General features: G+C 38.1%; 1 protein-coding gene across 1 annotated transcript in view; it reads left to right on the top strand.

Annotated features, from left to right (window-relative positions):
- LOC134601427 (sodium/nucleoside cotransporter 2-like) overlaps window positions 1-16991 on the top strand; it is a 94525-nt gene that overhangs the window by 48971 nt on the left and 28563 nt on the right. The window contains exon 3 of the mRNA XM_063445912.1: window positions 10328-10401. Within this exon, the coding sequence (XP_063301982.1) occupies window positions 10328-10401 (74 nt within the window). The remainder of the gene's footprint in view (window positions 1-10327; window positions 10402-16991) is intronic.

Genomic DNA, 16991 nt, shown 5'->3' on the forward strand with positions numbered 1-16991 from the left:
ACACCGCCACGACTTGCAGGCAGGCCTGCTGCCACCTCCTCTACTCCTCCTACTCCATCCTTTTCCATAACCTCCTCGGCTGAGTCATCTTCTGCTGCTGCGTCTTGCTCCACATCAACGGCACCCCCCCACATCCCTATTCTGCTGTGTGTCAGTGTGTATCATGGTCTCTGAGGACAGGTGTGAATCCATATCTGCCAAGTGACCCTATGTAGGGGTAACAGTCTCTATTCTGCTCTGTGTCAGTGTGTATCATGGTCTCTGAGGACAGGTGTCAATCCATATCTTCCAAGTGACTCTATGTAGGGGGAACAGTCTCTTTTCTGCTCTGTGTCAGTGTGTATCATGGTCTCTGAGGACGGGGAACAGTCTCTATTCTGCTCTTTGTCAGTGTGTATCAGGGGCTTTGAGGACAGGTGTCAATCCATATCTGCCAAGTGACCCTATGTAGGTGGAACAGTCTCTATTCTGCTCTGTGTCAGTGTGTATCATGGTCTCTGAGGACGGGGAACAGTCTCTATTTTGCTCTGTGTCAGTGTGTATCAGGGGCTTTGAGGAGAGGTGTCAATCCATACCTGCCAAGTGACCCTATGTAGGGGGAACAGTCTCTATTCTGCTCTGTGTCAGTGTGTATCAGGGGCTTTGAGGACAGGTGTCAATCCATACCTGCCAAGAGACCCTATGTAAGGGGAACAGTCCCTATTCTGCTCTGTGTCAGTGTGTATCAGGGTCTCTGAGGACAGGTGTCAATCCATATGTCAAGGTGTCAATCCATATGTCAAGGTGTCAATATGTCATATGTCAGGTGTCAATCCATATCCATTGCGATTTAGGAATGTTAGGTGATTTCTGCCCTTTATGGATTAAAACCAGACTCTGCATCAACTGTGTAATTTTCCATGGGAGTTTTGCCATGGATCCCCCTCCGGCATGCCACAGTCAAGGTGTTAGTCCACTTGAAACAACTTTTCCATCACTTTTGTGGCCAGAAAGAGTCCCTGTGGGTTTTAAAATTCGCCTGCCCATTGAAGTCAATGGCGGTTCGCCCGGTTCGCCGGTTCGCAAACGTTTGCGGAAGTTCCCGTTCGCCGTTCGCCAACCGAAAATTTCGTGTTCGCGACATCACTACATTATACACACCCTGGACCTATAATGGGCACAGGGTGACTAAAACATAAGAACAATTCAGGAATCTTCTTCTCCCAGTGATGGTGACTCAGTAGGCAGGTCCTCTGCATAGCAACCATCTTGTGTGCTTTAGGGTTCCCCACGTTTAGCGGTGTTTGCTGTGCCGGGGGTTCCGTGGCCCTTTATGGGACGTCACAGTGCCATGGGTGGACTCAAGATGCGTCCCACTGCCGGTTGAGGATCACTCTGCTCTTTCTCGGTGCTCAGTTATGCACTTTTTACTCGCTTATGGCCTGTTTTGCTCTCAAATCTCTCCTCTCTTGCAGCTTGCTCAAAGTAGCTCCAGCACACGTCCCTTTCTCTGACTATTTTTTTAACAACATGGGCCCTATTAAATCAAGCTGTTTATATTTTGAGATGTCCTCCCAAAAGACTAACTCTTATTTCTTTCTTGCTTGCTAAGTGCTTTAAGTCTGACAGTTTATAAAAGTGCAGATTTCAATAGGAGTCTGAACTTTATAACTGGGGTCAGAAACACCTCTCTGGCTTTCTGATTGACAGCTAGGAAGGTGTTTCTGACTCCAAGGTTTAAAAGTGCCATTTGTATTCCTTTTACGATACAGAGCTAATGGAAGCAGTAGGTGCACTGTGCTAGATCGCGCCTGCCTTCCCCCCTTTCAAATAAGCGGCATAGGAAAGCCGCACTTTGATTGGTGTGTTCCCCCGGCACAGACTAATGCGCTGGGAAAAGAGGGGAGAACTTGAAAAGTCTTCAGACAGCAGGCCTGTCGCTTTGTAAGCTGTTTTTTCATATAACCCGCAAAGAATTGTTAAAAAAAAATTACCAATAGACAATCACCTTTTCCAACCGTTATCCGACCTATTAGATTTAAGACCGTTTAATTCCAGTACAAACGAAGTAATCAAAACAGCCATGTACGTAGCTTTCTACAGTTTTCTCAGGCCACGAGAATTTACCACTATCACCACAACTCAGACAACTCATTGTCTAAAACGATCTCACCTACAAAAACATATGGATCACTACCTACTGGCTCTACCACATTCAAAAACAAGTCAACACGCACCACCAGTGGAGATAGCATGCTATCCTACCCACAATAAATGGTGCCCGGTTGCGGTTCTAGACTCCTACCTTCAGAACCCCAACGTACAACCTTCACAGCCATTCTTCTTCTTACATGGCTCAATACTTACTACCTTTACGTTCATGAAACATGTTAGGTCTCTGTTAACCCAGCTAGGCCACAATCCTTCTAACTATTCGGGTCACTCCTTCCGAATAGAGGCGGCCGCCACAGCCTCCAGTGCCAACATACCAGTGCACATTATCAAAACACTGGGACGGTGGAAATCCTCTGCCTATTCACGGTACATACCCAAACCAGTACAAGAGATACGCAATACATTTAAGGAAATGTCGGTATAATTTGTATGTGTTGTTGACTGTATTAAATCTCTGATTGATCACTTTTGCCCTCTTTATTTACAGGTCTACCGCATCGTCGGTTCCAGTACACCACAACCGACTTGCTCTTTTATATTATCCTATGCTTATACTTAGTCCTTACTCCTTATACGGCTATATGTCCCTAACATAAGCATTAAGGCCGCTTATTATTAAGGGCTTATTATTTTACTTACCTACTTAAGGGAGACCCCTTACCGTACTCCATACGGTCCGAGGTCAGCGTTTTCAATGACCCTCCCACCACTCCACATACTCAACACTTTTCTTCCTTTCTTTCTCTCTTTTCCTTTTCTTTTTCTTTACTCCTTGGTGGGCCCTCTTTATTTACAGGCCTACCACATCGTCGGTTCCGGCACACCACAACCGACTTGCTCTTTTATACGATCCTATGCTTATACTTAGTCCTCACTCCTTATAAGGCTATGTGCCCCTAACACAAATATATATATATATATATAACCATTATCAGTGGCGTGTTCTTTTAAACCAGCTGGTAACTATATTTTTGTTTGCTCTGATGTCACAGTATGAAAGTCTTTTTACTCTAGAAGTCAAAATAATGATTGTTTGCCGTTATAGGCGATCTGTCACTTGCTACACAGTAAATGATAGAGCAAGGTCAAAGCTAATCAACATTAACGTGTGTTTATTGCCCGATTTACCAAGAAGCATTATCCTTTCTAAATAAAAATGTTTTGCGTTCCAGGGACCTTTATATCCTCTCCATGCCAGGAACCCATGTCATTCCTTTGGGGCCAGATTTGACATTCCTTCCTCTGTAACAAATAAATGTGGAGTGCCCATATATTGTCTCTAAACGCAGCCTGATGTACATATTGAAACCTCACATAATCAAGTGCCAGTAGATGTCCACATTCCCTCTAATTATAATTAGGTAGACCTTTATTTATATCGCGTGTCTCAGCTGTTTTTCTGCTCCTGATAAGCCATTTAACGATGTGTATCGATTTTATTCCAGCAGTTTAATGTTTTTTGGGAGCATAGCGCCTGTTGAAAGGGTTAGCTAAAAGTTGTTAACAAGCTTTTTGTTTTATTATTTGCCCACAAGTGGGGGCATGGGTGGGTGTATAACTTCCTATGTACTTATATGGGGGTGATATTGACCCATATATGCTTTATTTAACTATTTGCACTAGCAGCCCTATGGGGGTCAATATGATATGTGTTATACAGCCCCTATACCCCCACTTGCCATGCCACCAATGGCTACTCGCTGTAACAAAATACTAGCTTTGAACATACAGGTCCCCTTCATGTCCCCATCCATTCACAATGTAAAGGGGTGCTTCAACATAGAGAAAGTAGGGGCCTAGGGGGACAGGAAAAAGCCCCACCTACCTGCCTCATCTTTATAGTGAGGGGACGGCCAGTGAGTAAATATCTGGAAAAATATATATATCTTCTTAAAACTTTTATATTCTTCAGACCCCAAAAATGGCCAATACAAAATCCATAAAGTCACAACGCTACTTTTAAATAAAAAAGAAAAAACAGATCACAATTGCAGATCAAGCTTGAATAGCAGGATAAGCGCCCTTATAAGGGCTTTCCCATACTATGCAATGTCAACCAGATAGCTCAGTCAGAGATAAGACTCACCTCCCTCATAGCTAGCAGGGGAATTTCTTGAATTTTTTTGACTGACAAAATTGCATACCATGGGTGGGTGCTGGAGGACGACTTTAGGTCCCCCCCAGATTAATTATGATAATTAAAGCCCCCACATGCTGCCACAGGGTATCTACCCTACCTGTGTATTTTAATTATAGCCCCACCTGTTGACCATGGGTGGGGGCAGGGGGAATAGTATGATCTCCCTTTTTTTATAATGGAGTCTCCACCCGCTGACAACCTGTTCTTTAATTCCAAGCCCCCAATTGATGCCCACAAGTGGGAGTACGGAGGGACCTGTATCAGGGCCTTCCTGCATGTTAAAAGTGACTGGGTAACAGTAGCTGCCCAGTCTTTTTATTAAAGTGTTTCATGATAGTCCCTTTAAAACATAGGGGTGTTCAACTGTGCTAGTGTGTACTCTCCTTTCTGTCCCCCAGCTTGGTCACGTTATCATCAATTTTTGTTTTCTCTGCCATTTTTTACATTTGTATTTTTTTTTTTTTAAGACGTAATTATATTTTGGTTTAGTTGATAAATAAAATGAAACGTTCTTTATAAATGAGTTATATTACTTAAAAAAATACCCCCTTAATGAAAGTGCTGTGAGTATTCTTAGTATCTGTCACACATATATTCAGTCACCATAAATAAAATGCTTCCTTCACATATTACCCTTCCATTAAAAGAAAAAAAATCATGTGCAACATAATATAATATAAAAAACAAAACGCTAAAACAAGCGAGTGGTGATGTAAACTAAATTCTCATTTAGAATATGCCGCCCATGGTAGTTTACATTTAATTGAACCAATTACTGTTTATACACAAAGTCCAAAGTTTATCACAAGCAGGAAAAGAAAAGAAGGAATTTAACATCAGCATCTCCTAGTAATTAATATCAAACTGCTGAGAAAAAATCCCAACCAGTTATCATGCTCGGAATGTCTAACCAGGCAGGACGCAATCCCACAAAGCTTTGCACTCACTGTCTCTCTTAATTTCACATTCCACAGTCTTAATGTATAACCACAATAATAAATGTGCTCAAAATCTTGAGGTGTAAATGCTGCCTTCATTCACAGGCCATTACAAGCACTAAGTCAACATTTCAGTCCTAAATGTGAACTTTTGTAAAAAAAACAAAAACAAAAACAAAAAAAAAGTGAGGGCTGCCAACATTATAAATGGCCTTTTTCCCCTCACGAAACCTACAGATCTCAGTGTGAATGGTGCTACTCTCACAGAGCATGTAATGTTTGGAATTGGCAGTGGAGGCTGCTGGAGTGTGGAGGTGTGACATTATATATTGTGGCAAACTCTATCATTTATTATGGTTTGCGAAGTATGATGGAACATTGACAGAGATCTGCGCTGGTCTGGGAGACACAGATTATGTTTCCCATGGCTCCACTGCCAACAATGACAACTGCGTGCTTTGAATGGCATGATCACTGTCTTATCTCACACTGTGCTGACTTGTAAACACCTCCAGAGACAAATTACACACTCATCCTAGTCTGGCAACATGGTCAACCCAGCATATATATCAGTGGGCCAGTCCTGGCCTGGAGGGCATTGTGATGGCACTACCAGTCCCAGCATAAACCCGGGAAGTACTGTACTGTGGTAACACACATTACTATAGAGCTTTGCTATTTTGACTTTCAGAAGGATGGTTTAACGCTACAACCCTTAACCCCCCTGCTACAACCTCCCATGCTAGTGGCCCAGGGGGCAATTCACCCCTGTCTCCCTTGCCTTATGCCATACAAATCACATCAGAGATAGCTGGCAGCCTGGCAATGCTTGGCGGAGAGTGTTAGCTGAGTTCTTGCAGGCTATCACTGCCCTGTATCTATTGAATGATTAGTATATATATATATAATTGTCAATATTTCCAATAATATGGGATATACTGTACTTTTCAGAGTATATTACTGAAACCATGGATGATTCATGCATAGTGATGTATAATTTTGTGATTAAAAAATTTTTTTTTGTGATATTCAGACATTTAAAATTGTGTCAAGTTTGAAATGGAATTGTAACTATGTGAATTTTTTTTTCCGCTTACATATTTAATTAGCTTCCTTTATTTCTTTTATGAGAAATACACTTGTTCTCTTTTATTTATACTCTGAGATCATTTACATCAGGCGTTGTATTGGGTTAATGTATAATAGAATGCCATGGTCTTTTATGCTAAACTGTGTTCCATTAGATATTTCTATGGGTCCCTAGTATATGGCACCATTCTATTTCTAAGTTTGGCTCAGTCTTTGTAAATTGCTTATTTTGTCACACCTACTGGAAAACCCACTGTCATGGTGTTTAGGTTATTTACTGCCTGATTTCCCTTTAACAAGCTGCTATGTTATAAAACATTGGATAAGGTTTGCGTGATGCAATTTTACAATATTCAAACATTTGTTTTATTGGAAGTCATTAACATTTTGATAAGTATCTAATGATTGGGATTTAGGCCTTGGTTGTAACAACCGATATTCCTTGCATAGGTTAAAGGAGCACTATAGGGTCAGGAACACAAATGTGTATTCCTGAACCTATAGTGTTAAAAAAACTAGCTCCCCTTGCTCCATTTAAAAAACTAGAAAACTCACCTTATATCCTTATATCCTCTGAGCGCTGGTTCTGCCCTCGATCAGCCTTTTTGGCTGACATCATCAGAATTGATGATCTCAGCCAATCACAATGCTTTATCTCGGAAAAAGCAGTGTTTACATTAAAAAGCCTGCAGGGATATAGTATAATCACTAGAACTACTACATTGAGCTGTAGTTGTTCAGGGGACTATAGTGTCTCTTTAAGATGAAAGGAACTCTTCTGACCCTGACTTCCCATGGCCAAAAGTTCAACCCCATGGCCAAAAACATTTTGCTGCTCTAACAGATATTTGTTTAATTAGAAAAAGAGAAAGGGAATAGGAGGTGGAAAAAATGCACCACTAATACCCAAAAAGGGGGGTTACAGGAGGTATAGGGGGCTTGACCCCAGGAACAATAATCAAAAGATAAGAAAGTGGAAAAAGAGATCCCCTAGCAAATAGCAAGTGGGAGCTCAAATCCACTGAGTAATACCTCCTAAGTAAAGTGTCACATAAATTAGGGTAAATAAACCTTTATTAGAAATAGTGAATAACACCAGAGTATAGTGTAGAACAGGTGAAAACTTGCACCTAATAAAAAGCTTGGGCAGAGCCTAAAGGTCACCTGAAATTATAATATATATATATAAAGTGGGAGCACAAAAAATAGTGGAGTATATAATATGCAATTAGAGATAATCACTAAATGGCATCCCTTGGAGAGATAATATATAGTATATATTGGTAGCCTAAAATAAGGTCTCAAAGAAGAACAGGATTGAGGGAATAATGGAAGTGTGACAGTGGTGGTGGTACCATAAGTAGCTATGGCAGTAAATCACAAGGTTAGGGGTAGGTAGAGAATGCTAGGTCGGTCCTGATGAGCCACAACAGACAAAATAGAGGCTATCCTGTAGTATAACCAACACCCCAATAAAGAATAGTAGGTAGTAAGGGAGCTGTATCCCTTGCAATTCAAAAATTAGAACCCAAATTAGAGTGCAGGGAGGTAGCAATGCGTCTAGGAAATCCAGGACCTAGTTAACCCTAAACTTGCTATCTAAGGAGAGCCACCACTAACTGCTGCTTCAAGGCAGCCTAGCAAAATCCCTCCAAACTAAAGAGAAAGGACGCATGGATAGCGTCAAGACAGCCCAAGTATCAAATAAAATTAATGCACAGAGGAAAGTTTAGTAAAGGATCATAGCGTCGGCTAAAAACAGCTCGAGCAGTTGATGTTGATGAGCAGTTTTTAGCCGACGCTATGATCCTTTACTAAACTTTACTCTGTGCATTAATTTTATTTGATACTTGGCCTGTCTTGACGCTATCCATGCGTCCTTTCTCTTTAGTTTGGAGGGATTTTGCTAGGCTGCCTTGAAGCAGCAGATAGTGGTGGCTCTCCTTAGATAGCAAATTTAGGGTTAACTAGGTCCTGGATTTCCTAGACGCATTGCTACCTCCCTGCACTCCAATTTGGGTTCTAATTTTTGAATTGCAAGGGATACAGCTCCCTTACTACCTACTATTCTTTATTGGGGTGTTGGTTATACTACAGGATAGCCTCTATGTTGTCTGTTGTGGCTCATCAGGACCTAGCATTCTCTACCTACCCCTAACCTTGTGATTTACTGCCATATCTACTTATGGTACCACCACCACTGTCACACTTCCATTATTCCCTCAATCCTGTTCTTCTTTGAGACCTTATTTTAGGCTACCAATATATACTATATATTATCTCTCCAAGGGATGCCATTTAATGATTATCTCTAATTGTATACTATATACTCCACTATTTTTTGTGCTCCCACTATATATATATATTATAATTTCAGGTGACCTTTAGGCTCTGCCCAAGCTTTTTATTAGGTGCAAGTTTTCACCTGTTCTACACTATACTCTGGTGTTATTCACTATTTCTAATAAAGGTTTATTTACCCTAATTTATGTGACACTTTACTTAGGAGGTATTACTCAGTGGATTTGAGCTCCCACTTGCTATTTGCTAGGGGATCTCTTTTTCCACTTTCTTATCTTTTGATATTTGTTTAATGTTTAACAGGTAAAGCAGAGATTTAGTGAAATACATTTAAAGATGGACTGTTCTGTCTTAGTCATATCATTTGTCGAGTTTCTATCAGGTTCAAGATTACATAGTTACATATTACATAGTTACATAGCTGAAAAGAGACTTGTGTCCACCAAGTTCAGCCTTCCTCACATATGTTTTTGCTGTTGATCCAAAAGAAGGCAAAAAACCTAGTCTGTAGCGCGTCCAATTTTGCAACAAACTAGGAAAGAATTCCTTCTTGACCCCAAAATAGCAGTCAGATGTCTCCTTGGATCAAGCAGCTATTACCCCACTAATTAGAAATGATATTCCTGTATGCTATGTTTTTGCAAGTATTTATCCAATTGAAGTTTAAACAGATGTATGGACTCAGATAAAACCACCTCTTCAGGCAGATAATTCCATATCCTTATTGCTCTTACTGTAAAAAAAACTTTCCTTTGCCTTAGATGAAATCTCCTTTCTTCCAGCCTAATGTTCTATGTATAGACCTGTTTATGAATAAATTTCCAGATAATGGTTTGTACTGGCCCCAAATATATTTGTACAATGTTATCATATACCCTCTCAGGCGCTGTTTTTCCAAACTGAAGAGATTTAAATTTTTTTACCTTTCTTCGTAATTAAAATGCTCCATTCCTTTTTATCAATTTTGTAGCTCGCCTTTGCACTTTTTCTAGTGCTATGATATCTTTCTTTAGAACAGGTGCCCAAAATTGCACAGCATATTCAAGGTGTGATCTTACCAGCGATTTATAAAAAGGCAAAATTATATTTTCATCCTGAGAATTTATGCCCCTATTTATATATGACAAAACCTTACTGGCCTTAGCAACTGCAGATTGACATTGCATATTGCTGCCTAATTTGTTGTCTATAGTAATTCCCAAATCCTTCTCGTGTGGGGTACCCTAAATTCACTACCATTTAGGGTGTAAGTTGCTTGTGCATTCTTGACCCCGAAGTACATAACTTTGCATTTCTCTACGTTAAATTTAATCTGCCATTTTAGTGCCCAGTCCCCCAATCTATCCAAGTCCATCTGTAGCAAAGCAATATCCTGCTCACATTTTATTACTTTACAAAGTTTTGTGTCATCTGCAAACACTGATACATGGCTTTCAAAGCCTATTTCAGAATAATTTCTAAATATGTTAAATAGAAGCGGTTCCAAAACAGAATCCTGGGGGACACCACTTACCACTTTTGTCCAGCCTGAAAATTTACCATTAATGACAACTCATTGTACTCTATCCTTAAGCCAATGTTGTACCCAAGAACAAGAATATTCATCTAGACCAATTTTTTTTAGTTTGAAGACTAACCTATTGTGTGATGTATGTTTCAGAGTGACTCTTCCTGAATAACATAATTTTTTTTTACTGTTTTGCAGTTGGCGTTGAAATGGAGATGCCAGAGGTTAACGGAAAAACAGACGGAGTTGTAAACATAGCATTTTCTCCTTCGGTAAGATCCTAGTCATATCTAGCTTTTGCAATTCATATTCACATCATTATTGAAAGAAGAAAGTTGTATTTTGACTAAGTGGTCTATTTACCATTTTCACAGCTAATGTAATCGGCTGCCAGAGCAGAAGTTTCAAATAATAACATTTCTGTAGGCCACTCATGTTTTACTTACTATCTAACCCTATAATAGGCCAAATAGCCATTTATTCCATGGAATAGCAATTTATTCGGGCGATAAGCAAAATAAGCTGACGCTATATTGAAGAGGATGTCCCTTTAATACTGACCTTGTTGAGTGCCGTCAATAAACCATGCATAAGTGCTGCTGTCTTTATATAGTTTACAGGTTTATTGCAGGTGTCTATAAACTTTCGTATAGTGATAGAAAACCTGGTAGCGTTGAGCTTGAACTGAAGTTCAAGTACCCCTGTGTAGTTCAGGTCAACTCTTGTATCCATTCCAATAGGCAATGGCTAAAGTAGCTACTGAAATAAACAGCTAAATTGTAGATTCATTTCCATTCTTCTAATACATGGGTCCTCAAACTCCGGCCCCCCAGATGTTGCTGAACTACAACTCCCATGATTCTCTGGCTATCTATGTCATTCAAAGAATCATGGAAGTTGTAGTTCAGCAACATCTGGGGGGGGGAGGGGCATAGTTTGAGGACCCATGTTCTAATATAACCTGCAATTCCTGTATTTCCCCGGTTTATTCATGTCAGTTCCTAATTTGCAGGTTATTCACAAAAATCCAAAAGTAATCTGGATCAGCAAAGCTCTAAACTATCACTTTATAACCAAATTAGCAAATCTAGTATTTGCTAAAGGCCAGCCTGGTAGAAATTCAGTTACTTCAACTGAATTAACACATCAGTACCACCCTGTGTCAGCTTTACAATCAGGAATTCTCACATGAAAATACATGCATAATTCACATATTTATTAAACACCCAATTTGAACTGGATTCACTCTGAACAAATCCGATAGAAGGCTAATGTCAAATAAATTTACGTACTTTTTCTAAAACTACAGAAATCTGTAATATTTGTATTTGTATATTTTTTTAAAGATTCTTTATTTTAGAATTTTCAGTCTGATGGGTCTAACATTGAAATACAGAGACTCATGAAGTCAATACAATGAGAAACCATTGATATAGAATTCAAAAACATTGGATTCTTGGTTAGCATTAGATATAGCAATTATCACATGAATTGGATTGGTATTTGGCAATGACTCTTGAAAAAGGAGTGCTGTTCAGTTCCACAACCAGGGTTCCTTCGTGGGCAATAATGCCTGACCCTAGCCGTCGATGAAGTTATTGCATACATTCCACTCAACTTACTGCTATTGGGTAGGCAGGGTTTGAGGGTGCTGTAGATATATTTGTGATGACCGTTAAGAAAGAGAATCATGGTATACATTAGCCGACACCAGTGATGGTGTATTTGTTGTCAGGATAGTTCTAAGATTTGAACAGGTTAAAATATTATTTTAATACATAATATAAACAATCATAGAAATTTAATAACTTAACCCCTTCAGGACCGGCCTGTTTTTGCGATGTTTGTACGTTAAGGACCAGAGCAGTTTTAACACTTTTGTGGTGTTTGTGTTTAGCTGTAATTTTCCGCTCTCTCATTTACGGTTCCCATACAAGTTATATACTGTTTTTTTCACGACAAGAAGGGCTTTCTTTACATACCAGTATATATATTATGTCATATATTGTATTTAAAAAAAATAATAAAATATGGTGAAAAATAAAAAAAAAAACATGTTTTTGGACTTTTACTTGAAAAATCTTTTACTTATCTACAAAAGCTAATGAAAAAAACTGCTAAATAGATTCAAAATTTTGTCCCGAGTTTAAAAACACCCAGTGTTTACATGCTTTATTGCTTTTTTTTGCAAGTTATAGGCCTATAAATACAAGTAGGAAATTGCTGTTTCAATATATATATATTTTAAATGTATCAATAGTGACATTGTTACACCGTTATCTGTCATAAATCCCCGAAACACACCTAACATGTACATATTTTTTAAAGTAGACAACCCAGGGTATTCAAAATGGGGTATGTCCAGTTTTTTTTAGTAGCCACCTAGTCACAAACACTGGCCAAAGTTAGCATTTATATTTGTTTGTGTGTTAAAAATGCAAAAAACGCTAACTTTGGCCGGTGTTTGTGACTAAGTGGCTACTAAAAAAAGCTGAACATACCCCATTTGCAATACCTTGGGTTGTCTTCTTTCGCAAATGGTATGCCATCATGGGGCTAATTCTCATTCCTTGGCTACCATACGCTCTCAAAGGCAACCTAACCAATCTGACAAATTTCAATAAAAAAAAAAAAAGTTAAATCAAGCCTTATATTTGACCCTGTAACTTTCACAAACACTATAAAACCTCTACATGTGGGGTACTGTTATACTCAGGAGACTTCGCTGAACACAAATATTAGTGTATCAGAACAGTAAAATATATCACAGCAATAATATCCTCAGTGAAAGAGCTGTTTGTGTGTGAAAAATGCAAAAAACTTCACTTTCACTGACAATATCATCGCTGTGATATGTTTTACTGTTTTGAAACACTAATATTTGTGTTCAGCGAAGTCTCCCGAGTAAAACAGTACCCCCATGTACAGGATTTAGGGTGTCATAGAAAGTTACAGGGTTAAACACAGTGCTAGCAAATTAAATTATCTGGACTTTTGGCCTGGGTTGGCAGGCAGGTCCCTCAAATTGCAATCATTAAAATTACTTAATTAGGTAAAAATATTACATAAATATGCACGTAGAATTTTAATATATATACATATTTATATATTTGACGTCTACGTGTATATTTATGAAATTATTTATGTAATTATGTATGTGGACATATGTATATTTCGTATTATTTTTATTTATTTATTTATACATAGATATATATATCATTACATTCTAAGTATATTTTGATATAAATATATATATATCAATATCAAAATACTGTTAGAATAAAACTGAATATATATATATAATTTTTTTTTAATTATTAAAAATTATTTTTATTTTTTGTTATTTATTTTTATTAACATATTATTTGTATTTTATAATAATATATATATACCATATATATAGTTATTATATATATTGTATATATTCGTGTGTAATTTAAATATAAGTGTATTTTTATAATTATATACGTATATATAAATATAAAAATACACTTAGTGTGACATTATATATATGATATATATACATATATTATATATAGGTATATATAGATATAATACATGTATATATAGCATATATATACACATATTATTTTTTTTTTTTTACACAGATTTTTTTTTTACACTTTATTTTGGATTTTTCACTTGCAGGGAGACTGCCTGTCAGCACAGACAGTCCCCCTGCAGGCAGACACATGGACACCTATTGCGGTCATGTGATCGAGTGATCACATGGCCGTGGGGTCCTGATCTGCCGAAGGGGGACTGCCTGGGCAGACAGGCAACCCCCCTGGACCGGGTGGAGCACTGATCGCCGCCGTGGGACCGACGGCGATCAGGTAAGTAGCCCAAAACCGTTATGACGGTTCAGGACCGTCAGCGGTCCAAACGCACGTTTTACCGCTGACGGTCCTGAACCGTCAGCGGTCGTTAAGGGGTTAAATATGTTTTCATTATTGGGGTACATTGTACCCCTCCATGGAGCTAAACCTTTCTGCCATGAAGTAGGCTGTCAAATGTGGAGCTAATTACAGCTTTATAGAAAAACATCTTATCATAGTTGGCAGATTTTGTCCAACTGCATTTTTAAAATTTGGTTGGGTCGAATATTCAGGTTTCTATCAAACTATCAATGCATTTAATCATTCAGTTGTGTATTTCCGTCATTCTGGTCTTTCCGTTTCATCCAGACAGGATGAAGTCGGGTTTACATTCTCTGAAAATCGAAGGCTGTATTGCAAAATACAAACATTGATTACATTTGAAAACAATGTCCGGATTATGTCATCTAATCGCATCGAATTAAGTTATCTAATCCAGTCTGGGTGATTTTGCACTTCAGAGAACAACTCTGTGAGTGTCTGGGTGAAGTCAGTTGTATTAATTCTGGTCTTCTATAAGTGAAAAGCTCTCTTGAAAAAAATAGTCAAACAATAGACAATGAGATTCTGAGTATTACTCTAGAAATTGCAATCTGGAAGAAGGGAATATTGATGACTAAGTTCCACAATTATTCGAAATCTATTGAGAAAACTTAAGTACATTGAAGGAGGACCCATTAAACAAAAACACGCCTCCTTTGTCATGCAATTAAAGTTATAATACAGACTTTATTAAGTACTTTCTGTGTGGATGATGGTTAAAAAAAACATAGGCGCGTCCAGTTAAAGGAACACTATAGTATCAGGAATACAAAGTTTAAGTCTCTTGCACCAGTGTTAGAAAGGTAAAAGGCTACAAACTTAACTTTATTCCGGTGCCATGTGGATCTGATCGTGGCTGGCTCCACCTCCTTGGCTGAGAGCATCAAAATGGACAATCTCAGCCAATCCAATGCTTTCCCTTAGGAAAGCACTGGGAGGCTACTGCGCATGCACAGCAACCCGCCATTCTAGCCAATCAGCCTCTTTTCATAGAGATCCATTGTGTCAAGACATCTCTATGGGGAACGTTCATTGCCTCCTTTCAGAGCACAAAAACGCTGAACATCAGTGCTGCAAATTTTGGACACTGCCTTTTCTTTTATATCGAGCTGTAGTTGTTCTGGTGACTATTGTATCCCTTTAAATCTTTTTTTAAATTAATATCTTTTGTTTGTCAGTGTCACTGAAGGGAAATCTGTGGTGTGTCTTAGTTTATGATATATCTATATATGCTAATAAAAATTCATTAAGTTATCTTGGTATGTAGTTAGACTCTGACCTGTCATTAAACTTTCCAATATACGTATCTCATACAATAACATTTAGCCTTATATGAGTCCTGTGCAGCAATTTAACACAATTTACATGTGAGTATGTTTATCTTTACACTATTTATTTTGCATCTTTTAATGCTAAATCCATATTTGTATCTACAGTTAAATAATTACTGCAATTATCACTCATATGTTGGTATTTTTGTAAACATTAGAATTAAATATATATAACGTTATAACACTGTTGTCCTCTGTGTACCAGTGCTCAAATAAGATACTGTAACATATTTAATGGTTCGCATACTTCAATAAAAAAAATGTTTATGAACAGAGAGATATTTAGATAAATATTCTAGAAGTAATAAATATTCCAAAAACTTGTTGTCAAAGAAATAAAGATAAAAACAGGATTTTAGCAGTTGACTGTAAATGACCATAGATGAGCACTCTGCTTGCATAAGAGAAAGAAAGGGTTTTAACTTAACTTTCAGTATTTTTTCTGTACTTTTATAAATCCTTCCTTCTACCAGGCAGGGCCTTAAAGTGTTGCCCAACAGTACGCTGGTCATTATTAATTATCTGATTTCTTATCGGGAGCACATGAATTCCACATACTGCTAGGCAGCACTTTTAAGTCCCGTATAACAGAATGAATTAATAATGCCCCGTTTCCACTGAGTGGTACGGTTCGGGTCGGTATGGTCTGGTACGCTATTTTGAGTGTTTCCATTATGAAAGTGGGCTATACAATTGAACCAAACTGCACCATTCCTGGGCCACCTTCAGATGTAGGTCCATAGGAAAAGGTACGGTACGGTTAGGGTGCAGCTACTGGCGTCACACTATACAATCCATTGATTGGTGGACAGGAAAACGTCAATGCTCACGACAAATGACACGCTAGGCATTTGGTCTAAACCCCGCATGCCCCCTGGTGGTCCGACTTGCAGTGGAAATGCTCACCTGAATAGGCTGGACCATTTTAACCCTTCCAAACCATACCATGCCGAACCTGAATACTGCTCAGTGGAAACGAGGCATAAGTGTCAATGACAATGTGGCCAAACTAATGTACATATTATTTTGCTACATCAGTGGTACATTGAAATTAGTGGTAGATTGAAAAAATAAGTTTACCGTAAAATATATGCTCTTTATTTACAGGAGAGTAATAAGAATATTGGATCCACATTTGTCATATGACATATGACAATATGACTTTATTATATATATACTCGTTATTTACAGGAGAGTAATAAGAATAATGGATCCACATTTGTCATATGACAATATACAAGCCTTTAATCTGCATTATCCATTTTCACATGACACACAGAGCTTCAGAGCAATTTAACGGACAATAATATAACGTTAACATAAATGGTTTTCAGTGTTTGATCACATTACTTAAAATGTCCTGGAATTGTGCTCACAGACCCTGAAATATCTTTTTTCTATTTTAATATATTGGCTCATTTTTGATAGCAGGGTTAGCAGGGTTATTCGGTAAAGTGAGATTTCCAAGTGAAGGCAAAATATCAACTTTTTACAGTTAAACTATTTTAACATTACAATTGAAATTCGCTTTCAATTCTCACTTTGGTGAATAACTCTGTTAGTAAAGCAGTAACTTTGTATATGTGTGCCAGGAATGAGAAATGAAAGATT

Source organism: Pelobates fuscus, chromosome 3 (assembly GCF_036172605.1).
Source record: "Pelobates fuscus isolate aPelFus1 chromosome 3, aPelFus1.pri, whole genome shotgun sequence".
Lineage (NCBI taxonomy): Eukaryota > Metazoa > Chordata > Amphibia > Anura > Pelobatidae > Pelobates > Pelobates fuscus.